General features: G+C 43.6%; 2 protein-coding genes across 2 annotated transcripts in view; one reads left to right on the top strand and one right to left on the bottom strand.

Moving 5' to 3' along the window:
* Window positions 1-12,221, bottom strand: part of col4a6 (collagen, type IV, alpha 6) — a 224,809-nt gene extending 212,588 nt beyond the window's left edge. Inside the window, exons 1-3 of the mRNA XM_070449551.1 lie at window positions 12,136-12,221; window positions 11,836-11,971; window positions 11,612-11,657 (exon numbers count right to left, since the gene is read on the bottom strand). Coding sequence (XP_070305652.1) covers window positions 11,612-11,657; window positions 11,836-11,846 — 57 coding nt within the window. The 5' untranslated portion in view covers window positions 11,847-11,971; window positions 12,136-12,221. The remainder of the gene's footprint in view (window positions 1-11,611; window positions 11,658-11,835; window positions 11,972-12,135) is intronic.
* Window positions 12,222-13,005: 784 nt separating this feature from the next.
* The window catches only part of col4a5 (collagen, type IV, alpha 5 (Alport syndrome)), an 87,356-nt gene continuing 73,995 nt past the window's right edge, over window positions 13,006-26,366 (top strand). The window contains 1 exon segment of the mRNA XM_070435045.1: window positions 13,006-13,294. Coding sequence (XP_070291146.1) covers window positions 13,205-13,294 — 90 coding nt within the window. The 5' untranslated portion in view covers window positions 13,006-13,204.

Below are 26,366 nucleotides of genomic sequence, written 5' to 3'. Positions count from 1 at the left end.
GATAATATGAGGAAGGGCAGTTAGAACTCCTGTGGGTGTTCATATGGAGAGGTTACCAGGAGTAGGGAAAGAGAAGAGAGAGAGAGAGAAGAGAAGAAGAGGAGAGAGATGAAGTGTTATCCATTACCTGTCGGTGAGGAGTGATTGGTAACAACACATGACAACACAGCATGGTAGCAACACAACATGGTAGCAGCACAAAACATGGTACAAACATTATTGGGCACAGACAACAGCACAAAGGGCAAGAATTTAGAGACAACAATATATCATGCAAAGCAGCCACAACTGTTAGTAAGTGTCCATGATTGAGTCTTTGAATGAAGAGATTGAGATAAAACTATCCAGTTTGAGTGTTTGTTGCAAGCTCGTTCCAGTCGCTAGCTGCAGCGAACTGAAAAGACGAGCGACCCAGGGATGTGTATGCTTTGGGGAACTTTAACAGAATGTGACTGGCAGAACGGGTGTTGTATGTGTAGGATGAGGGCTGCAGTAGAAATCTCAGATAGGGGGGAGTGAGGCCTAAGAGGGTTTTATAAAAAGGCATCAACCAGTTGGTCTTGCGACGGGTATACAGAGATGACCAGTTTACAGAGGAGTATAGAGTGCAGTGATGTGTCCTATAAGGAGCATTGGTGGCAAATCTGATGGACAAATGGTAAAGAACATCTAGTCACTCGATAACACCCTTACCTACCGATCTATAAATTATGTCTCCGTAATCTAGCATGGGTAGGATGGTCATCTGAATCAGGGTTAGTTTGGCAGCTGGGGTGAAAGAGGAGCGATTACGATAGAGGAAATTAAGTCCTGATTTAACTTTAGCCGGCAGTTTTGATATGTGCTGAGAGAAGGACAGTGTACCGTCTAAACATACTCCCAAGTACTTGTATGGTGTGACTACCTCAAGCTCTAAACCCTCAGAGGTAGTAATCACACCTGTGGGGAGAGGGGCATTCTTCTTACCAAACCACATGACCTTTGTTTTGGAAGTGTTCAGAACAAGGTTAAGGGTAGAGAAAATTGTTGGACACTAAGAAAGCTTTGTTGTAGAGCATTTAACACAAAATCAGGGGAGGGGCCAGCTGAGTATAAGACTGCATCATCTGCATTTAAATGGATGAGAGAGCTTCATACTGCCTGAGCTATGTTGTTGATGTAAATTGAGAAGTGCGTGGGGCCTAGGATTGAGCCTTGGGGTATTCCCATGGTGATGGTGACTGTGGCTGAGTCAGCAGATTTTCTGACTTTATACACTGCACTCTTTGAGAGGTATTTAGCAAACCAGGCCAAAGACCCCTCAGATACACCAATACTTCTTAGCTGGCCCACAAGAATGGAATGGTCTACCGTATAAAAAGCTTTGTCTAAGTCAATAAAAATAGCAGCACAACATTGTTTAGAATCAAGGGCAATGGTGACATCAGTGAGGACCTTTAATGTTGCAGTGACACATCCATAACCTGAGTGGAAACCAGATTGCATACCAGAGAGAATACTATAGACATCAAGAAAGCCAGTCAGTTGATTATTGACAAGTTTTTCCAACACTTTTGATAAACAGGTCAAAATAGAAATAGGCCTATAATAGTTAGGATCAGCTTGATCTCCCCCTTTAAATAAAGGACAAACCGTGGCTGCCTTCCAAGCAATGGGAACCTCCCCAGAAAGCAGAGACAGGTTAAAAAGGTCGGAGATAGGCTTGGCGATGATAGGGGCAGCAACCTTAAAGAAGGGTCTAAACCANTAGGGGCAGCAACCTTAAAGAAGGGTCTAAACCATCTGACCCAGATGGTTTTTGGGGTCAATTTTCAGGAGCTCCTTTAGCAGCTCGGACTCAGTGAACTCCTGTAGGGAGAAACTTTGTAGCGGGGCAGGGGYAAAACAGGGAGAAGCATCGGGGATAGTCGAATTAGAAGGGGTGGGAGATGAGGAAATGTTGGACGAGCAAGGAGGCATGGCTGAGTCAAATTGGAATCCTGACTTGACGAAGTGGTGGTTACAGAGCTCAGCCATGTGCTTCTTGTCAGTAACTACATCATCAACATTAAGGGACATAGGCAGCTGTGAGGAGGGTTTATTCTCCAGGTCTTTAACCYTTTTCCAGAACTTCTTGGGGTTAGATCCACAGAGAGAGAACTGCTCCTTAAAGTAACTAACTTTGGCCTTCCCGGATAGCCTGAGTGCACTTATTTCTCATTTGCCTGAATTGAGAGCCAGTCAGCCTGAGTGCCGAGCCTTTCACCAAATGCAATTCTTGAGGTGGAATAACTCTGCAAGATCATGGTCGAACCAGGGGCTGAACCTGTTTTTAATTCTCATTTTCTTATGGGGGCGTGTTTGTTAACAATACCACTGAAAATATCAAAACAGAAGGTCCAAGCATCTTCGACAGTGGGCATCAAGCTGATTCTATACCATTTTACAGAGGCCAGTTCATGAATGAAGGCTTGCTCATTAAAGTTTTTTAGCATGCGTCTATAACAAATCAGGACAGCTCGTTTCACTGAGCAGCCATTACGAACACTGGCTGTAAAACAGTGATCACTAAGGTCATTACAGAAAACACCAGACTGATACCTATCAGGATTATTTGTGAGGATAGCATCAAGGAGAGTAGACTTTTCTGGGTGTTTGGAGTCATACCTTGTGGGATTGGTAATAATCCGAGAAAAATGTATGGAGTCCCATTGCTTTAGGACTTGGTCAGGTGGTTTAAGTATGTCCTGGTTTAGGTCACCGAGCAGGACAAATTCAGACTTAGTGTAAGGGGCCAGGAGAGAGCTTAAGGCAGGTAGTGTACAGGCTGGTGCTGATGGAGGACGATAGCACCCAGCAACAGTCAACAAAGAGCTATTTGAAAGTTTAATGCTTAGAACCAGCAAATCAAATTGTTTAGGGATAGACTTGGTGTTCCTTGGTAAAGATTGCCACTCCCCCACCTTTGGAAGATCTGTCTTGGCGAAAAAGGTTATAACCAGAAAGGTTAACATAAGTATTCAAAACACTTTTCCTTAACACACATCTTCAGTAATGACCAACACATCTGGATTGGAGCTGTGAACCCACAAGGCGTCCACAGGATACTGCCTGCTGCCTACGCTTTGGCTTTTGCATCTTCAAAACAGATTATTTTCAAAAAGTTTATTTTTATTTTTTTATATTTTCCTTCTTTATTTTCACTTAACCCTGCCACCCTATTTTTTTGAAACCACTGTTTTTTTTTCTACCACTTTTGAACATTCAGATATTCATGTTTTTAGGAAGTCACCGCTAAAAACTGAACTTTCCGAAATAGCTGTTCCGAGCACATAAATGTCTCCTATTTTGTTTAACCCCAGGGAAGCATATATTAACCCTCAATAAAACCTGTGACTATCTCAACCATCTAAGGTAATTTAGACTAGGTCTGTAAGTGTTACCTCTGGCACTTTTTATCCCTTCACTGAAATACACACACACACACACACACACACACACACACACACACACCACACCACACACACACGCACACGCACACGCACACGCACACACACACACAATGCATTGGTCACCTACAGCCTTCTATTGCATTCCACACAGGAGTAGGGGAGGTGAGGGTGGGGGTAGGAACCACAAATCAAAAGTGATCAGTTGTCTCACTTCGTGGAGGAATGTTCTACACTCGTAGAAAAAAAAGTGCTCCAACATAGTTATTCGGCCTCTGAAAGGGTTCTACATAGAACCAAACGGGTTCAACCTGCAACCAAAAAGGGTTCTCCTATTGGGGTCAGCCGAAGAACCCTTTAAGGTTCTAGACAGCACTTTTTTTAAGTGTAGAGGTGACACCTGTGGAGAGGAGGAGATCCCAACATGTTCTGCCAGCAGCGAATTCCACCCAAGAGCGAGGGAGGGAGGATAAGAGGGAGGGATGAAAGAAAGGAGGAGGGGGGGGGGGATGAGATAAGGACAAAAAGTATCACGTAACATCAGACTGACGAGTGGAAGAGGGCTAGACATGCACATGCACACCCACAAACACACTCCCTGTGACTCCATGTGTCTTTAACAAGACAGAATATACACATCTGCCTGTTGGAACTGTTCCCCCGGAGACAAACTCTAAACAACTTTATCCATATCATCTGAGTAATTTAATTCCTAACAACACTGCCTAACAACATGGCGGATGGACGTGTAAACAGATCAATAGAAATATAAACTCCCAATTCAAAGGAATTACAATTTAAGGTTTTATGAAGCCATTATAAACCCTTCATGAGACCTTCATAGATGCTTCACGAGTCATTCATAACCAAATGTCATACTATAGGTTGTAATTGCCACATGTTCAGTATGGACCCAACAAGTAAAAGTGACAATCTATCTACAGACAGATGAGCCAAATGTTGATATGCTCCATCAGTGTTGATGTGGCCATGGGGTGTCTGAGATATCTCCTATCTATTTGAAGAGAACTGGGAAGATAGCCAGACTGACACTATCTGACAAAATCCCCATTCTATTTGTCTCCTTTAGAAAACTCTCACTACTAAATATCTTTCTATGACATTCTGAGCAGTGCAGGGATGAACTCTCATTTTCACTCAAACTCCCTAAATGCCACTTCCTGCAGTTAAAAAAAAATATTTTTCCTGTTCCTCCTGTCATGTAAACCTAGGCTCAATCTCACCCTCCTCCACCGCTCCTCTCCTTTCTTCATGGGTGTGTGAAAAACAGTTTGCCATCAGCTGTGTCAGACATCAGTCCAGCACTTCCTCCGTGGAGTGTTCATAGACTGACGTGATGTTCTGTTTTCAGACTGAAGAATTTTGTACCCATCTATCAAACTGATAATTTAGAGGCAAATCCAAACTTCCACTCAAATTGAATTTATGCTTATCAAAGTCTGATTTGGCTCATTTGAACAGAAGTGTGTGACTGTGTGAAGACACTGTGTGACCTTGTGTGAGTGTGTCAGTGTTATCTCCAAACCCTGTGGATAGGGGTGTGATAAAGACATGTTATCTGTCTGCAGTAGCAGGTAGAGAGACGGACGGATAGGGGAGAGGGATGAGAGAGAGGAGAGGTGTTTGTGTTTGGGGTGTGGGGGTGGGTTTGTTGTTGTGAGGGTGTAATTAGAGGAAAGAAAGAGAGAGAGTGCAAGAGAGAGAGCGAGAGACAGCGAGAGAGAGAGAGACTCCTTACACGCTCCACCACCTCTCTCTGAGATACAGTAGGGTTGAGATTGGAACCACTTTGCTATCTCTGGCTAGTCTGGTTAACCACATAAACTCCTATAACCACACACACACAGGATCTCTGGACCTCTTCCAGACCATACCTACCATAAAACTGTTACCATGGAGATGCCCACTGTCCCACTATTTAGAGGACCACCCAATGAAGTCATCCGTCACTCACTCAGGCTACACTCCCCAGGACAACAAAGAAGTAGGAGGTTGGACTAATGGATTGACTTACGCTTGATAACCTGACCACCATTGAGGGTGGTCAGGCCAGCCAGGTCACCCGTGATACAAGTCAGTATTCAACGTCCGTCCACGTCTGAGGACGTCGGGAGACTAGGTGGAAACTGGCCACTAGGGTCAACAGTGAGAATTGTTACAGTCAAGTAGTTTCAGTTCTACGAGGTCGTTGTGGAAGGGGATGGCGGATGGGCATAAGCATCGGCCTCTGATTCTAGATGTTGCAAGTTCTAAGCCTAACCCAAGCCTTAAACATGACCTTAATCATTCTGGGGTTAATGCCTGAACTTAACTTTAACTTAGATGACTCAGTCGACAATAAGGGATATAGGGAGGGACCGTTTTAATAATTAATCATCATTAACTAACCACAATAATAATAATTCTCAAGTGGAACCACAGAMAATGACCAGAAGGACTGGGCAAAACCCCAAAGACAGAAAAACAACACTTATGTACAGTGGCAAGAAAAAGTATGTGAACCCTTTGGAATTACCTGGATTTCTGCATAGATTGGTCATAACATTTTATCTGATCTTCATCTAGGTCACAACAATAGACACACAKTAATTAAACTAATAACACACAAACAAGTATAKGTTTTCAGGTCTTTATTGAACACACTGTGTAAACATTTACAGTGCAACATCTAGAAAAAGTATGTGAACCCTTGGATTTAATAACTGGTTAGGCAGCAATAACCTCAACCAAACATTTTCTTTAGTTGCGGATCAGACCTGCACAACCGTCAGGAGGATTTTMGGCCATTCCTCTTTCCAAAACTGTTTCAGTTCAGCAGTATTCATGGGATGTCTGGTGTGAACTGCTCTCTTGATGTCATACCACAGCATCAGTTTGAGGTCAGGACTCTGACTGGGCCACTCCAGAAGGCGTATTTCCTTCTGTTGAAGCCATTCTGTGGTAGATTTACTTCTGTGTTTTGGGTTGTTGTCCTGTTGCATCACCCAACTTCTGTTGAGCTTCAATTGGCAGTCAGATAGCCTTACATTCTCCTGCAAAAAGTCTTGATAACCTTGGYAATTCATTTGTCCGTCGATCGTAGCAAGCTGTCCAGGCCCTGAGGCCCCAAACCATGATGCTCCCTCCACCATACTTTACAGTTGGGATGAGGTTTTGATGTTGGTGTGCTGTGCCTTTTTCTCACCACACATAGTGTTGTGTGTTCCTTCCAAACAACTAAACTGTAGTTTTATCTGTCCACGGAATATTTTGCCAGTAGCGCTGTGGAACATCCAGGTGCTCTTTAACGAACCTCAGACATGCAGCAATGGTACTCCATTCTGTTTATTATTATTTTTTAATCTGTCGGCCCCAGCCGCGAACTCAGGCTCTGTGTGTAGTTAACCGACCCTCTCTGCCCAGTCATTGCCATTTTACCTGTTGTTGTTGTTGTTTTAGCTGATTAGCTGTTGTTGTCTTACCCGTTGTTGTCTTAGCTAGCTCTCCCAATCAACACCTGTGATTACTTTATGCCTCGCTCTATGTCTCTCTCAAATGTCAATATACCTTGTATACTGTTGTTTAGGTTAGTTATCATTGTTTTAGTTTACAATGGAGCCCCTAGTTCCACTCATCATACCTCTGACACCTCCTTTGTCCCACCTCCCACACATGCGGTGACCTCACCCATTATAACCAGCATGTCCAGAGATACAACCTCTCTTATCATCACTCAGTGCCTGGGCTTACCTCCGCTGTACCCGCACCCCACCATACCCCTGTCTGCACATTATGCCCTGAATCTATTCTACCACGCCCAGAAATCTGCTCCTTTTATTCTTTGTCCCCAACGCTCTAGGAGACTAGTTTTGAAAGTCTTTAGCCGTACCCTCATCCTACTCCTCTGTTCCTTGGGTGATGTGGAGGTAAACCCAGGCCCTGCGTGTCCCCAGGCACCCTCATTTGTTGACTTCTGTGATCGAAAAAGCCTTGGTTTCATGTATGTCAACATCAGAAGCCTKCTCCCTAAGTTTGTTTTACTCACTGCTTTAGCACACTTCGCCAACCCTGATGTCCTTGCCGTGTCTGAATCCTGGCTTAGGAAGGCCACCAAAAATTCTGAGATTTCCATACKCAACTACAACATTTTCCGTCAAGATAGAACTGCCAAAGGGGGAGGAGTTGCAATCTACTGCAGAGATAGCCTACAAAGTTCTATCGTACTTTCCAGGTCTATACCCAAACAGTTCGAACTTCTAATTTTAAAAATGAATCTCTCCAGAAATAAGTCTCTCACTGTTGCCGCCTGCTATCGACTCCCCTCCGCTCCAAGCTGTGCCCTGGACACCATTTGTGAATTGATCGCCCCCCATCTAGCTTCAGAGTTCGTTCTGTTAGGTGACCTAAACTGGGATATGCTTAACACCCCGGCAGTCCTACAATCTAAGCTAGATGCCCTCAATCTCACACAAATCATCAAGGAACCCACCAGGTACAACCCTAAATCCGTAAACATGGGCACCCTCATAGACATTATCCTGACCAACTTGCGCTCCAAATARACCTCRGCTGTTTTCAATCAGSATCTCAGCGATCACTGCCTCATTGCCTGTATCCGCTATGGGTCCGCTGTCAAACGACCACCCCTCATCACTGTCAAACGCTCCCTAAAACACTTKTGRGAGCAGGCCTTTCTAATRGACCTGGCCCGGGTATCCTGGAAGGATATTGACCTCATCCCGTCAGTCGAGGATGCCTGGTCATTCTTTAAAAGTAATTTCCTCACCATCTTAGATAAGCATGCCCCGTTCAAAAAATGCAGAACTAGGAACAGATATAGCCCTTGGTTCACTCCAGACCTGACTGCCCTTGACCAGCACAAAAACATCCTGTGGCGGACTGCAATAGCATCGAAAAGTCCCCGCGATATGCAACTTTTRAGGGAAGTCAGGCACCAATACACGCAGTCAGTCAGGAAAGCAAAGGCTAGCTTTTTCAAGCAGAAAATTGCATCCTGTAGCTCTAACTCCAAAAACTTTTGGGACACTGTAAAGTCCATGGAGAACAAGAGCACCTCCTCCCAGCTGCCCACTGCACTGAGGATAGGTAACACGGTCACCACCGATAAATCCATGATAATTGAACATTTCAATAAGCATTTCTCAATGGCTGGCCATGCCTTCCTCCTGACTACTCCAACCCCAGCCAACAGCGCCGCCCCCCAGCTTCTCCTTTACCCAAACCCAGATAGCAGATGTTCTGAAAGAGCTGGAAAACCTGGACCCTACAAATCAGCTGGGCTAGGCAATCTGGACCCTCTCTTTCTAAAACTATCCGCCGCCATTGCTGCAACTCCTATTACCAGTCTGTTCAACCTCTCTTTCGTATCGTCCGAGAACCCTAAAGATTGGAAAGCTGCCGCGGTCATCCCCCTCTTCAAAGGGGGTGACACCCTAGAKCCTAACTGTTACAGACCTATATCCATCCTGCCCTGCCTATCTAAAGTCTTCGAAAGCCAAGTTAATAAACAGATCACTGACCATTTCGACCTTCTCCGCTGTGCAAACACGGGTGCACCTCAGCCACGCTCAAGGTACTGAACGATATCATAACCGCCATCGATAAAAGGCAGTACTGTGCAGCCGTCTTCATCGACCTGGCCAAGGCTTTCGACTCTGTGTTCTTATCGGCAGACTCAATAGCCTTGGTTTTTCTAATGACTGCCTCGCTTGGTTCACCAACGACTTTGCAGACAGAGTTCAGTGTGTCAAATCGGAGGGCATGTTGTCCGAACCTCTGGCAGTCTCTATGGGGGTACTACAGGATTCAATTCTCGGGCCGACTCTTTTCTCTGTATATATCAATGARGTAGCTCTTGCTGCGGGCGATTCCCTGATCCACCTCTACGCAGACGACACCATTCTGTATACTTCTGGCCCTTCCTTGGACACTGTGCTAACTAACCTCCAAACGAGCTTCAATGCCATACAACACTCCTTCCGTGGCCTCCAACTGCTCTTAAACGCTAGTAAAACCAAATGCATGCTTTTCAACCGTTTGCTGCCCACACCCGCCCGCCCGACTAGCATCACCACCCTGGACGGTTCCGACCTAGAATATGTGGACAACTATAAATACCTAGGTGTCTGGTTAGACTGTAGACTCTCCTTCCAGACTCATATTTAACATCTCCAATCCAAAATCAAATCTCGGCTTTCTATTTTCCTACAAAGCCTCCTTCACTCACGCCGCCAAACTCACCCTAGTAAAACTGACTATCCTACCGATCCTCGACTTCGGCGATGTCATCTACAAAACAGCTTCCAATACTCTACTCAGCAAACTGGATGCAGTCTATCACAGTGCCAGCCGTTTTGTTACCAAATCACCTTATACCACCCACCACTGCGACCTGTATGCTCTAGTCGGCTGGCCCTCGCTACATATTCGTCGCCAGACCCACTGGCTCCAGGTCATCTATAAGTCTATGCTATGTAAACATCCTCCTTATCTCAGTTCACTGGTCACGATAACTACACCCACCTGTAGCACACGTTCCAGCAGGTAGTGACACACACACACACACACACACACACACACACACACACACACACACACTCCATGTATTAAGCCTTTCAGCCTCTTAAGAGATATGATCTGTACACAGCCTGCAAGTATCTCGCAAACATGTTTTTTTCTTTAGAATCGACCGTTTCGATCATGCAGGGTGTAGTTCGGCTAAATACTCTTGCATGATGAGGAAGTCTGCTTGAGACCGGTAGACTTGGTTAGTTCACAGAGCAACCATCACCTAGGCTTTAACTCATGAGGTCAATTCTCCCTTAGCCTCAATGGTTTCTTGGAATGTGTGTGTCTCAGTCTTAGTACAAAGACTAAGGCATCAAGAGTTAATGTTGTAATCTACACCTTCATAGAAAGTTGCTTGTAAATTCTGTATGTGTTGATGAATTACCAGTAAATCAGAAGAATGAATMAATTTCTAAGAAAGTGTAAACGATGACTTTAAAACGAGCCTATAATCATTATATCAGCTATAATCATCATTAAATCCTGATAACATTACCATACAAATTTGGCAGCACAAAAATCAAGGGAATATGGCAATACTGATGGCTACATACTATTGTTGAAAGTATGCAGTAAGTACAAACTTCACATCGGAATGTTCTTGAGCACAATTATTACAATGACATGTTGGCCTACACCGTACAGTGAAGGAATTGCTCTCAGGTGTGGCTGGAGTCACGGGTAGTCTTAATGAGGTTTTGAATATTCATAAGGGGCGGGGTTGGAATCTTTCACAAATTTGAGCGGGCCTACCAAAAATGCAGTGATCTATTCCGTCCCAATTCTGCCTGTACAGACAGCATAACAATGWTTCAATAAATACTATTGTTGTAACTCATTCATGGGGATAAATTATGTACGTTTTAACTCTGTCAATTATTTGAAAATGAGAATTATAATAATAGTAACAATTCCATCTCTACTGTCACTGTGTGATGTTGAAATAAAGAATACTTCCAAACGCGTAAAACTCAAATTATGTATGAAAAGTCAGTCAGCAATTTGACTGGTGGGCTCTTTTAATCAGCGTTCAAAAGTATACAGACAGTGTCCAATAAACACAAGACAAATATTTAAATTCCCCCAAAAGAGGATGGGTGATTCTCTGAGAAGGCATTACCCAATGAATCCAGCATAAACCAGGCACACTGTGCAATGTCATAGACAAAACTGCAGTGAGCGACAAAACTACACTGTGCGTGAATATGTTGTGAATTATTTACAATAATAATAATAATAAAAAAACTTTCTTCACATGTCTATATATATTTTTTAAATACATGTACAAGATGCAAGCGCCTGATACAAGCATTTGAAACAGCCTACATATAGCCCAAGGATACAGAATGTATGTACTGAGTGAGCACTCCACTCTGCGTAATAGATATGTGCATGTCCGTTAGTCTACACCGAGCCTGGTCATGCATGCCATTGTTTGCCACAATGTTGCCCTAAATTCTACATCTCAGGCTTGCAATGCAGCTATAAGAAGAAAAACGTCAAGGCTGTTGCCGCATAATTTGTTTGAAGATTATTATACATGCGCACACTTGATTCGAGAGGCACTAGAAGTTGAGGAAACACATCGCACTTACCCCGAGTGTCGCTTCTACTGCCCAGCTGACAGCGAGTACACAAATCCTATAAAATAAATAAACAATTATATATTCGTATGGCTTTTCAAATAATCCAATTCGCAGGCCTAATAACTTTGTAAGAAAGTATTCGCTCTATATAGTTGGCTATACAGAACAGCTGATAAGCAATGTCAAACTATACCACTCTGGCAACATATAATGTGTAGCTAAAATAAACGCACCAGAATTTCATTTTGAATCACGACTGGAAGAGAAAACTCAGGTAGTTTTCCTGTAGTGCTTCCCCAGTCCCGTCTTCCCTCCTAGCCGCCGCTACAAGTGCCAAGACGAGCTCATTGAAGAATCCAAAATGCGTCTCTGTTTCGAGAAATACGAGAAGCAAGAKGAGAGAGTTAAAGCAGTGCAATTTCAAAAAGGGGGAAGAATCACGCACCAAACGGTTATTTTCGTTAGCACTAGTTCAAATAGTTSGGTAATTTCGTCGGTTTGCGCTATAAATAATAAGGAAAGTTAAAACTCACCAAAGTTCAGTTGTGAAAACGTTCGTCCCCTGCCGGACTTGTTTCACGCACCGCAACTACTTCGCAGTGCATGAGAGCAGAGAAGAGGGGTGGGACTTAGCCATGTCACTCATATTCCATAGCCTACCTTTACCCACTTGTTACCACTTTAACGCACAAGTTAAAAAGCACTATTAGCTTACACTATCACTACTCGAATAAAGTGATAACAAGTCAATTAAATGTTCGTTTGATGTTTCAATTCGATTAAATATACCAAATATACATTTCGTGTGACAGGCTATGAATGTTGAGTGTTGAACGGTGAATGCTGAAAACACTTGTGATACCTTGAGTTTATATCTTGGGTTTGGTTGCTTTTATAGGCCTAAAGATGTTAAAACTGCACTATTCAACTGCAAAAGAGGAGAAAAATGAATGAATAAKTGATCACTCGTCAAGAAAGGGTGATCTTTGTGGAATTGTCTACATAATCCCCTACATTCCCTGACCTTTCCAAAAACGCGCCAAGTATTCCCCTAAATCAGTATGGTAATGACATGCAACATGTTAGGATGACGTTTTAAAATGTCAAATAAATATTTTAGCCTATGTAAAAACAGATTATTGTAACCTGAGGCAACGAAAAATTGCCCTACACTGGTGAGTGTATGTTTGCCACTGTAAAAAAAAAGAAGACCTACACCGAACTATAACTACTTATTAGTTGTATATCTTAGCATACAAACAAAACAATCTTTGTTTTTTGGTTTGTTTGGAAGTTCTGGGATATTGCACACTATATCGCACACAAGACCTGTTGAAGCAAGTGTCAGGGGCATGCGCATTGATCCAAAGTAGATCCGGCTGTAGCAGGTTGGCAGGTCGATAGAGAAAAAGTCAGTCAGGGGTTTGCAGAAGGGAACGGTTCCACGACTGGAAGCTTGGAGTCGCCACAAGAATCTGTCTACTGCGTTCTGAAAATTATTCTGTTCTATAGCCGAGTTAGCAGAAGAATATGACAATTCTCTGATGTGTTTTTTTGTTGAATTTGTCAATGTTTAGTTGAGGCAGAATTGTTTTTAAAAAAATGAATAAAAACTTGAAGAGTCTGCGAAATCTCGCGGTGGGGTTGGTGCTCGTAACCCTGTGTATCGTGGTCCAGGAGTCGGAATCAGCGGTGAGTAGCCAGCCTACAATTACTTTCACACACTTGTCGATGTATTTCTAATGAAATCTAACCAATTCAAACCGTTAAAACAGCGACATGTTGCTTCAAACGGGCCGGACTCCAAACCCACCCGCGTCTTGTTGGCGAAAGTGTATAAATAGAGGGGATACTTTATAACAAGTGTTCATTTTCTGCCCCCGGTCTAATAATAAGTCATGTTCTAGCCTACTTTTACCAAAATGTGTTTTAAACTTTTATTGCATTAATAATTATACTAATTATATATTTACACGGATGGTCCGTGCGTTATTATAGCGTTATTGCACAGTTACGAACAAGCTTCATTCCAGGGACCATTTGTCCGCGTTCGTTTTGTAGTTGTTCAGAGTTCTGAGAGAAGGAGTGCGGGCCACGGGAGCCCGGCTGTAGCTCGCGCGCATACATTTTTTTTCTTCTAGATCTGTTCTGCACCGGCCGACTTGTAAGAAGCATGTCGCACTGTGTATTTTCCTACTTTTTGTCCATTAACGTCAATGGAAAAGATTTTCTTGCAAGAAATTTGGRCGTGGCCCTCCTTGTAGAGTGAACACTGTTACAATGCGCACAGTTACGATTATGTAGCCTGTTTATTTTGTATTTTTCGGGGTGCCATTTAAATAGAACTTTGACCAGAACATTGCAAGTAGAGAGAATGGGTGTTTTGCATTGCTTGTTAAAAAAGTGAGAGTTAACGTTATCGGCTGTCACTGCGTATTGGGGCGCATCACATCACAAATGATGTCCAAGGTTTCGACATTTGAATGTTTTACCCCCAAAACTCTTCCGTGTCACAGGTACTCAATGAATGCATGTGATATTAAACAACAACCTATTTTACATGACACAAAGTTGGCATTAAAGGGACTCAAATTAAAAGTTCATTTATACAATTTATTTATTCGTCAGGTAGTAGTAGTAGCAGGGTATGCATCAGTATTTCTATTTAGTCATAAACAATATTAATAGTCATTAATTCATTGGTAAGTTGATCATAATTAACATCAATTAGCAAATGCTCTTCACAGTGAGTATGCAGTGGGCTTTGTTTATTTTACACGTGAAAAAGCAACAAAATAACTTTTTTGTCCCGGAACAACTCAATGAAAGTGTAAATTCATTTCAACGAGACACCCAGGGAGTAAAAATCAACATGTAGACATTCTCGCTCTCTCTCTCTCGTCAAAAATCTAAGTATAACAGTACTTCACTATCCTATGGAAATTAATATCCTATTTCCTTCATATTGATAACACTCATTGCTCACTGCACTCACAAAGTCAGACACAACCTGCACTGCACTCTTGCAGTGGAGAGAGTGAACTGAACTAGCCTTCTCAGGTGAGATACCGAGGTGTGGCTAGCTGTCAGAGCTAGAGGCAGAACAGAGACAGCTAACGCTACAGTAGTACCATAGACTACAGTAATAAGCTATGCAATGAACCACTGGCACAGGGTAATAAATCACCAGCTTATGGTTAAGTTTAGTACTGAGGTTATGTTTAATTAGGGCCAATCTGATTCTAGATCGGTGGTTAAGGCGTGACGTCCGAGTGCCTTTCACTTCCCAGAGTGTCATTGTTGTCAAGGAGTTTCAAACAGAGGTGGAAGGAATGATGGACTCTTCCCTGTGCTCTGATTGGAGAGAGAGTTCCACTGTCCCTCTGGAATGTGCTTTATGTAGCGGACGGACCGCCCCCTTTGAGACTCCCATAGATGAGGTGACGAGAGAGAGAGCGGTAAAGGAGGGAATAAAGACAGGGAGGGAATACAGGGAGGGAGGAGAGATATAAAAGAGTTAATGAGGAAGATAGAAATAACTCAGGGATGAGGAAAGATAAGAGAAGACAGGAATGGAACAGAAAGGGAATATAGAGGAGGAGATGTAAGGAGTGGTGAAGGAAGAGTTGAAAGCTATGGAAGAAGCTATGGAAGAAAAGAGGGACAGTTTTGTCACCTTGCCAGAGAAGACTGACATGTGTGCTGTGTCTTTGGTGAGCATGTGGAATCCCGTGTCTATTCACAGTGCAGGAGAAAGAGTGAGGGAGAAACAGAGAGAGAAGGGAGAGAGAGATGGAAGGAGAGAGAGAACGAGAGGTGCTCGGAAAGAGAGAACGAGAGGAAAGGGAGGTGAGAGAATTTGACTTCAGTCAAGTCTGGCCTCCCTATATCTACTTACTGTAAGAACTAAATGTGTTTGGCAGCAGGCGGGCATCTCAGTGGGAATGGATGGACCATGAGAGTTCTCTCCTCTACGTGTGGACCAACTGACTTATTTCTGCATGTAGTGTCCTCAAAGCTTTTTTCGCCTCCGTGTGTGATATAAGAAGAGCTGGGTCGCATCCCAAATGGCACCCTATTCCCTATAGGGCTCTGGTCAAAAGTAGTGCACTATATAGCGACTAGGGTCAGTGTGTAATATAAGAAGAGATACATATACGTTCAGGGTAGTCCCTACCCAGGCCCTAGTTAAAAGTAGTGCACTATGTAGGGAATAAGGGACACATCCGAAATGAAAGCTCAGCTCACCATGTAGGCTATAGAAGTTCAATGCATACTGAAAAGTAGGTGTTTTGATGGTTTTGGTGGAGGTTATTATATGAAGAACGTTGTTCCCATAGAAATGCCCACGTGTGACTGTGAACACACCCTTGTTCTCTCTCTCTCTCTCCGAAGTCATTCCCATTGGGTTCCCTTGGAATTCCCATTCCACTCTCAGCGTTCCCAAATCCCATGTCACTCAATGTGCCCCTCTAGTGGAGGGTGTGTGTATTGGTCATCTGACCTGGAATTCATACACTGTATGGTGACTGAATTTGCTTTGGAATTCTGGAAATTGGATTAGTGTAGCTACGCTCCCCCCTCTTTTTTCTCTCTCTCGTTCTCTCTCAGTCTCTGTCCCTCTCTCTTACTCTTTAGCTCCCCCTCTCCCCCCTTTCTCTCTATGGCACTACCATTCCTCTTAAGTATGTTTTTCATGATCCAAATCACTGTCTATTGTGAGGCTTTGTAAATAGTATGCTTATTGTTATTTTGTATATTGTTCATTCTCTAGTAATAACAGACTCATTCCATACATTGCAGTTTCCTGGCTTAGACATTGGTAGCCCGGCTCTTATATGAGTGTGTATGGATAGCCATCTCCAGTTTTCAGCTGTAATTTATACCATAGCGGTCTGCTTTGAACCTGTCATACCCGAGAGCACCTCTATTCCCCATTCCTTCAAAGAGCACAGGGGTGTGAATAATGAGGGAACAGGGGGCATGCACACACCTCTGAGGTGACCCCTGTCACAGGTGGAGTTAGTGTAGCGTAGCCTCTCTCTCTCTCTCTCTCTCTCTCTCTCTCTCTCTCTCTCTCTCTCTCTCTCTCNTCTCTCTCTCTCTCTCTCTCTCTCTCTCTCTCTCTCTCTCTCTCTCTCATTATGGCAAGCTAGCATCTGTATGTATGGGTGTGTATAGCCACACCCACCACCTCAAAGTGGAAATCCCAGACAGCCTCCCTATGGAAGAGGTGAAAGGAGAGGGAGAGCAGTAAGGAGGGAGTGATGGCTGTTGAGGGGTAAGGAAAGCAGGCTCCCCTTTCTCTCTTCTTTCACGTTTTTCTCTTTAATTTCTTTAATCATTGCTCTTTCTTTACCCCATTTTATGTCTACTAGACCCTCTCTTTTTCTCCGTTGTCTTTCTATGCCGGTCTCTTTCGTTCCCTTTCGCCTCTCCTCCCCCCTTTCTTCCCTCTCTCCTGGAAGGCATGCAAATTCCATCTTTATCTCACCTGCTGGGAGGAGAGGAAGGAGGGAAGGAGAGAGGAAAGGAGGAGAGGAGGGCCTCACCACCCCTTTCACAGGCAGCCACGCAAGCCAACGGGTTTTAAAACACACAAACACATTCAAGACTTGCGCACACACATACCCATGTTGCTCTCTTTCAATCTCAGTTTTGATGGGTAGGCAAAAGCAGTGGTGGAAAAAGATCCCAGTACTCATACTTGAGTAAAAGTAAAGATACCTTCATAGAAAATGACTCAAGTAAAAGTGAAAGTCACCCAGTACTACTTGAGTAAAAGTCTAAAAGTATTTGGTTTGAAATATACTTAAGTATCAAAAGTAAATGTAATTGCTAAAATATACTTAAGTATCAAAAGTAAAAGTATTATTTATTATTATTATTTTATTATTTTAATTTACGGATAGCCAGGGGCACGCTCCAACACTCAGACATCATTTACAAATGAAGCATGTGTTTAGTGAGTCCTCCAGATCAGAGGTAGTAGGGATGAGCAGCGATGTTCTCTTGATAAGTGGGTGAATTAACTAGGGGTGCACAATATATCGGTGAACATATTGGAGTTGGCCGATATTAGCTAAAAATGCCAACATCGTTATCGGCCCCATATCTAGTTTAACGCCGATGTTAAAAACCGATGTCAAAGCTGACGTGCATACCTATAACGTAGGTACATGACGTAATGACGCCACGTAAAATGTTGCGCTACACGTGCAACACAGCATTCCTAACCTAGCCCACAATGTCTGCTGTGTGGATCGAGCAGTCAACAAGTCGAGCAGTCATTTGAAAGAGTAAGAACATTTCAGCGAGGCAACTCAAAGGCAAAATCCATTAGCGCCAAGATAATGGAATTCATTGCCCTTGGCAATCAACCGATCTCGGTCGTGGGTGATGTTGGCTTTCGCCGAAGGGTCGAGCACCGGTACACATGTTGCCCTACCGGAGTTACACAGTAATAGCGTCACTGCTATTAGCTTCATAACATACTATGGAACGCCGTTTGGGTCTTTGCGTGTCAAAAAGATACACGTCAAATAGCACTATTTGCTAGCTAGGTACAAATAAGCTTTTAATTTGACACGTCAAATAACACAGTTCTATTATAGAATGTTGTGTTCTGAATTTGCACGTGCAAGCCAAGCGCCACCACTACTATCAGTAGCACTGTCAAAGCTGTACAAAAAAGTCTGCAAACAAGTAAACACCGGCAACGAACGATGTGTTTACAATACCGCGTTGGTAATAAAGCATTATTTGTTTGACCGCAACTTCTGGGGTAGCTAGCTTTAGCTTGGTACCTAGCTAGCACCAATACAACCAGTCTGAAAACAATGACCAGTAGAAACTGCAGTCATTTTCATCATTCTTAGCAATGATTTAGGAATCCTTGTGAGTAAGTATTAGCTAGGTAGCCACTTGTTGTTCGCCTATTGAAATTGAACTTCAGTTCATGAAAATAAATAGCTAGCCAGCTACTTAACCCTGTTTCCCAAAGCTAATGTTATGAGCAGCCAGCAAGCTTCATCTGACTAGTGAGGCTCGACCGGACCGAGTTATGTGTTGTGAAGCTAGCCACAATCAGGATTAGGCACAGTAGTGGAATTTGCAGTTTGCATTCAAAATAAAAGTACCTATTTGAAAGTGATGCAGAAGGTTACAATTGGTAGAATGATGCCATATTTAGACTAGATAATGTTAAACAAGGTTGGAATGTGTAGCAATGAAATGGGGGTATCAGTCTACTCGGTGACACCCACAGAACACAACTGTGAAGAGTTTACGCAAATATTAGCGTTGTAGCTCTTATCGCGGGACTGTGACTGTGTGAAATCACCTCCCCAGTCAGCCCATTGCGTGTATTGACATTCATATTGCACTGTACAGCTTTAACTAAGGATTGAGGATCAAAGAAATGTGGTATCAGTCTCCTCAATACCCAAAATATTTTTGCCCAACGTCCTCCTCAGAGTTATCAGACTCCAAAACATCCTTGCAGTATTTTTTTCCCTTGGGAATAGTGTTCAATACACATACAGTAGGCTGACAATAAATGTGGCTCAATTCACAGTTTCAGACTCCCACAATAAGAGCTACGACGCTAATGTTTTCTGGGTGTCACTGAGTAGACTGATACCCCATGTCATTGATCCACAATCCATAGGTAAGGCTGTACAGTGAAATAAGTATGCCCCCAATGCAATTCTAAAGTATAATACATACAATATGATTTCAACAGATTTTTGTCAAATTAACAAATTATTGTCTTTTGTTGGTTTTATATAACAACATTCCAACCTCGTTTAGCATGATCTATTCAATTATGGCATAATTCTACTATTTGTATTCATTTGCATCACTGTCAATGACATACTTTTATTTTGAAGGCTTACCGCAAAGTCCACTATTGTGGCTAATCCTTATTGTGGCTAGCTTCACATAGATGGGTCCGACCACCATTAATCAAATAAGAACTGTCTTATAAATTAGGGTTATTTTAGATTATGACATCTAGCTATATAGTTAGCTAGATAATTATAGCTACTGAAACCAATTCTGTTGTTTTGCTATGTTTTCGGGGAAGAACATTGTTTGCATCCATGAGCTAGCTAGCTTTTTTTATGACCAGCACTGTACATAGGTGCGCTAGACAACTTTACCAGCATCATAGCATACGTATCGATGAATCGTTGTGACATATGAAATACGAGTAATAGTGTAATCAATGTGTAATAACTACGTAAAAAATGTATGAATGCGTTAAATTATTATGTGATGTGCAGTCATATTCAGTTCCTAATTTGTCAACAAGCTTGTTAGACACGTCAAATAGTGTTATTTGACAGGCAAAGACCCAAACGGCGTTCCATAGTATTAGAAATCCTGGTTGAGAATGAAACGACGGAACAAATGAACAACGAAACAGCACAGCAAGTAAGTGAAAGAAATAGGTTTTGATTATCTTTTACTGGTAATGGGGATATACGTAAATGCCAACAGAATATCTTTTTGGTCAGTGTGGTGTGTCTGTGTGTGTGCGTGTGTAACCTTTATTTAACTAGGCAAGTCAGTTAAGAACAAATTCTTATTTACGATGACGGCCTCACCCGGCCAAACCCGGACGACACTAGGCCAATTCTACGCTGCCCTATGGGACTCCCAATCACGGCCGGATGTGATACAGCCTGGATTCGAACCAGGGACTGTAGTGACGCCTCTTGCACTGAGATGCAATGCCTTAGACCACGGTGTCCATGTGTGTGTGATCACTATTTAACTGTACTAGAATGCTTAAAACACAGTTAAAATGTTTAATATCGGTATTGTTTTTTTTTGTCAAGGAAAATATTGGATATCGGTATCAGCCAAAAATGTAATATCGGTGCATCACTAGAATTAACACATTTTCCTGCCTTGCTAAGCATTCGAAATGTAACGAGTACTTTTGGTTGTCAAGGAAAATGTATGGAGTAAAAATTATTTAATTTTCTTCAGGAATGTAGTGAAGTAAAAGTAAAAGTCGTCAAAATATATAAATAGTAAAGTACAGATACCCAAAAAAAGTACTAGTACTTGTACTTTAGTATTTTACACCACTGGGCAAAAGCATATATATATATATATATATATATATATATAGTCTACATGACCACCAGTTTAAAGAACAAATCCAATTTCTTTGGATTTATTTGGCACCTGGAATGCATATTACCATCAATCTATACTAATTACGTGCAAGGCAAACAAGTGGGTGAATGGTTGGGTTGTTTGTAAAGGCTATTAAGTGTCTGTGTCCGATTGTGCTGGCCGTCCAATGAGGAACTGACACTCCAGTGTGAAGCATTAACAGGTGTAGGGAGACTGCTCTATGTACACAACTAATTCCTCCATCTATAAATCTAAGATAACTCAAGAAATCTGCCATTCATTTTGACGTTTTTGCCGAGGAGATCTTAGCCGTGCGATTTTTACATCTAACTGCAGATGTTTGGAGCAGTATTTCTCAATGGAAAAATGGGAACGACAACAAAGACTTTATTGAAGAATCCCTGCTGTTGACCAAGCACCGACCAAGAGGCGTAGACTTCGGCTCTGAACGGCTCTGAGCCAAAAAAAAAACTCACCGAAGTCCGACACGAAAATATCGTCACAATATATGCACAAACTCTTCCGAACTGTTTCGGCTGGGAAACACGCAGACGCCTTAATACCCGTCTTTTCTCTTTCTGATACCTCCTTCACCTCTCGCTCGCTTCCATTTTATTCTTTCATGTTCTGTCTATCACTCTCTCCATTTTCTCTCTTTCCCTTTCTCCCCCTCACTCCCTTTCCCTCACTTTCCATCCTCCCATGGACCTACATCTGCCTGTCGTCCACAACCCTCCTTCTTTTGGAGAGCAGTGTAAACGGTGTTGTTTTTTAAGGACTATTTATTTCAGTCTTTCAGTGTTTGGTCTAAGGCTGTAGAGGTGGCCCCACACACAGACACACACGCACGCGCACACACACACGCACACACACACACGCACGCACGCACACACACACGCGCGTGCACACACACACACATACACGCACACACTCCCTCTCCCTCACTCAATACTTTAAGAGGCAAACAATCAATCTATCCCAACCACTCCAGTATCCCTGCACATTGTAAATATGGTGTTGGCACTGACCCTTGAACTGACCTTGTATATACTGTAGCTTACTTACTGTCTCGTGTTCTGCTTATTTCTATTTCTTGTGTGTTTTTGTTCTACTTTATTTTAAAGTACTACTGATATTGATTACTGCATTGTTGGGAAAGAGCTAGCAAGAAAAGGCATCTCCCTATACTTGTGCACGTGACAATGAAACTTGAGGTAAACGATCAATGAACAGATTATTGATGTAGGTCAAAATGACTCGTGGAAACAGCACAATCGTTCACCAAGACCAATTACACTCCTCTATCCATTCCATTTTCACCTTATTCTTGTGCTGTCAGAAAGTAGAGCCGCTAATGGCTTTACACCTCCGCAAAAAACAACCATCGCTTTACCTTCTTCTTTTTGAATTTCTTTCTCACGCCATCCCGGGGCAGACCACCCCTAATCTGTGGGTCACCTGACCTGCCTTAAAGACCCTCTAGTCTGGGGATAAGACCTGTCCCTTTATGGCTTGGATTAGATTGAGATTAAGATTACAATGAAGTACTATAGAGTAGCTTTAGTAAGAGCACCTCTGGCTGTTGGTCCTTAGCAAAATAGGATGTCTCATCATGGTACCCAGATGTAGATACAGGTCAGTGGCACACACAGCACACACACACAGACACACACGACAACACACACAACACACACAACACACACACACACACGACACACACACACACACACACACACACACACACACACAACACAACCACACACACACACACACACACACCACACACACACCACACACACACACACAATTAGATTCTCTCATCTCACTTCTCTTCAATCTTCTAGTTCAATCTTCTAGATCAAGGACAGACAGCCCACGTCAGGCTCACAGAAACAAGAAGGATCTTGCGGATGTTTCGCCGGAGGTTGAATTCTGAACCCCAGTCTCCATCTTTGTGACTTTCTGGAGCTGAAAGAGAAGGAAGGCTCATGTTAGGAAAAGGATCGGGACCCATGTGCTATTGAGCCTGATCTTGTACAATAGAAAGGTGTTTTTTTTCAGTCAGGCAACATTTGCCCTGTTTTGGTGCATGTAGGTTGCAGGTGATACCTTTTGGGTGTCAGCTGAAAAACGTGGTGCTGGCTAGACACATTATGCTATATTTGTTTACTTGATGTTTCTCCAAATAACTGTTAAAGCTCTGAATGTGTCACAGAGCAACAAAGAGGCGTACCACTGCTGTCATACTTCACATCAGCTGAGTCCCAGCCTTATCTGCTTCCCTTTTCTCTGCCAGACACAATGAAATGTGTCCGTGTGTGACATCAGCGTCTGGCTGAGAGAGTGACAGAAGCAGAGAGACACAGAGAAGAGAGGATAGAGGGACTGAGGGGGGGGGGGGGGGGGGGGGGTGAGAGAGAGCGGAGGGGGGGGAGTACAGTAGCATTTCTACCCCACTAAAAGCTTGAAAGGAGTCCCCTGATTCTTATCTTGGATCCTTGCAGCCGACGCTTGTGTTATCACCTATATTCACTGCATGTGCCCCCAGCCCATTCATCCCAGCCCTGAGGTTACCGTAGGTCCTTCCCCAACCCCAGCTACTAACCTCTATCACCCGTCCAGTCCATTCCCTAGTCCAAACCCTCAGCTCCGGCTCATCCATATAACCCCAGTCTCTGTGTCGTTCCCTAGACGTGGTGGTGGGATTATGGAGTTTTCACCTCTCCTCTTCCATCCCTGGAATTGACTGCCCCAAGACGCCAGCCTCTGTCCTAATCCCTAACCCAAACCCCCGCCCCTTGTACTACCAAAAACACCCAGCCTCAAGCCCCGACCCCAGGCCCATCCTCAGGCCAGCCCTTCCCATCCCCAGCCCTGAGACTAGTGTCTCTATCCCAGGCATGATGGTGTTACATAGGATAGGCAGTGTCTCCTAATCAAGGCATGGTGGTGATTGTGGGCCAGCACATTGATGATCCATAGGGTGTCTCAGTGTTCTATCTCTATCTCTCAAATCGATGGCATCTCTCTCTACAAAGGCTTGATTATTCACAACACACCACACACACACACACACACACACACCACACCCCACACACACCACACACACACACACACACACCACACACACCACACACACACACACACACACACACACCACACACACACACACACACACACACACCACACACACACACACACACACTTTTGAGGAATGGCCCAAATAGAATAAGAACAAGTACTTTATTTATTTTTAACCTTTATTTAAAACTAGGCAAATCAGAGTTAAGAACAAATCTTACTTTACAAATGACAAGCCTACCCCGGACACGCTGGCATTGGTGGCACGTCCCATATTGGGAACTCCCGAATCACAGCCGGTCATCAAGCCAGGGACTGTAGTGGCACCTCTTGCACCGAGATGCAGTGCCTTAGACCACTGCGCGCACTCGGACGCCCTAAATCTATCTATCTGTATGACAGATTTCTTCCATTCTAAACCTTTCCAGACATACAATTCACACACACCATACATTTTCAGGGAGTGTTTGGGCCTCAGTCACTTCAGGAGCTGTTAAGAAGGCTTGAATAGTCCATCATCGCTTTTGTCTTGGCTGACCATTGTTTCCTGTCAAATGGTTTGCGGAATGCAGGTATTAGTAAAGTAGCCCACACACAGAACACACACACACCACACACCACACACACACACACACACACACACACACACACACACACACACACACACAACACCACACACACACACACACACACACACACACCACCACACACACACACACACACACACACACATACATCACCACACACACAACACAGTTGTACATAAAGTGCACACATACAAACACAGGTAGGGTAGGATCAAATCAAAGTTTATTTGCAGATGTTATCGCAGATGCAACCAATGATTATGTTACTAGGTCCAACAATGCAGCAAATCTAGCAAAACAATAACAATCCAAAAATAAGTCATAATATTTAGACATATCAGAATGAGCAATGTCAGAGTCCGGGAATAAATAAATATGTATGTGAATGCTGTGTGTAGACAGTATGGACAGTACAGTATATGAATAGAAAGGTGTGTACAGCAGAAGCTATATAGTTATAAACCATGACTAGAATACAGTATATACATATATAGTGGGTAAACAGTATGTAAACATGATTAAAGTGACCAGTGTTCAGTGCCTCTTATGTACATAGGACAGCAGTCTCTAAGTTGCAGGGTAGAGTACAGGTTGGTAGCCGGCTAGTGACAGTGTCTAAGGTTCAGGGCAGGGTACTTGAGATAGAACTGTCTCTCGGTCCCAGCTTTGATGCACTGTACTGTCTCCGCCTTCTACTGTAGATGGTAGTGGGTGAACAGGTGTGGCTCGGGTGGCTGAGTCCTTGATGAGCTTCTTGACCTTCCTGTGACACCGGGTGCTGTAGATGTCCTGGAGGGCAGTCAGTGTGTTCCCGATGATGCGTTGGGCTGACCGCACTACACCCTGGAGAACCCTGCGGTTGCGGGCAGTGCAGTTATTGTACCAGGCGGTGATACAGCTCGACAGAATGCTCTTGATAGTGCATCTGTAGAAGTTCGTAGGAGGTTTCTTAGGAGCCAAGCCAAATTTCTTCAGCCTCCTGAGGTTGAAGAGGCGCTTTTGCGCCTTCTTCTCCACGTTGTCGGTGTGAAGGGACCATTTCAGGTCCTCAGTGATGTGCCCGCCGAGGAACTTGAAGCTTTTGACCTCTCTTCTGCGGCCCCGTCGATGTAGATGGGGCCTGCTCTCGCTGCTTGTCTCCTGTAGTCCACGTTAAGCTCCTTCATTTTTGTTGACATTGGGGGAGAGGTTTATTCCCTCGCACCCTCCGCCGGAGCTCTCAACTCTTCCTGTAGGCTGTCTTGTCGTTGTTGTAATCAGGCTTACCGCTGTTGTGTTGCCAGCAAAGTTGTAGACGTGCGTGACCTGAGCAACACACGCTGTGGGGCCTCCTGCTGTTGGCCCGTCAGGAAATCTAGAACCTGTTGTACAGGGAGGGGTTCAGACCCAGGGCCCGAGCTTAGTGATGAACTTGGAGCACTATGGCTGATCGTTAGTCAATGAACAGCATTCTTACATAGGTATTCTTCTGTCCAAGGGGGATAGGGCAAAAAGTGTGGGTCTAGGGTGTTGAGTAAGGTGGAGGTGATATGATCCTTACAAGCCTCTCAAAGTACTTCATGATGAGAGAAGTGCTACGGGGCGATAGTCATTTAGTTAAGTTACTTTGCTTTCTTGGGTACAGGGACAATGGTGACATTTTGAAGCAAGTGGGGACATACTGGGATAGGGAGAGAATTGAATATGTCCGTAAATACTCCAGCCAGCTGGTCTGACCATGTTGTTTGTATCTGAGCCGATGAATTGCGACTCCACCTTCTTCTTTACTGTTGTGACGTCTCTGATTGCCTCCGGATGACACAGCTGGTCTGTTTGTACACGTCCATATTCCCAGTCACCTTGCCATGGTTAAATGCAGTGGTTCGCCCGTTCAGTTTTGCGCAAATGCTGCCATCTATCCACGTTTTTGGGTTTTGATAAATTCTAATGTCACTTTAGGAGAC

Source organism: Salvelinus sp. IW2-2015, linkage group LG3 (genome assembly GCF_002910315.2).
Source record: "Salvelinus sp. IW2-2015 linkage group LG3, ASM291031v2, whole genome shotgun sequence".
Taxonomy (NCBI): Eukaryota; Metazoa; Chordata; class Actinopteri; order Salmoniformes; family Salmonidae; genus Salvelinus; species Salvelinus sp. IW2-2015.
The sequence above is the reverse complement of the archived record's forward strand: the minus strand, read 5'-3'. Positions and strand labels throughout refer to the sequence as shown.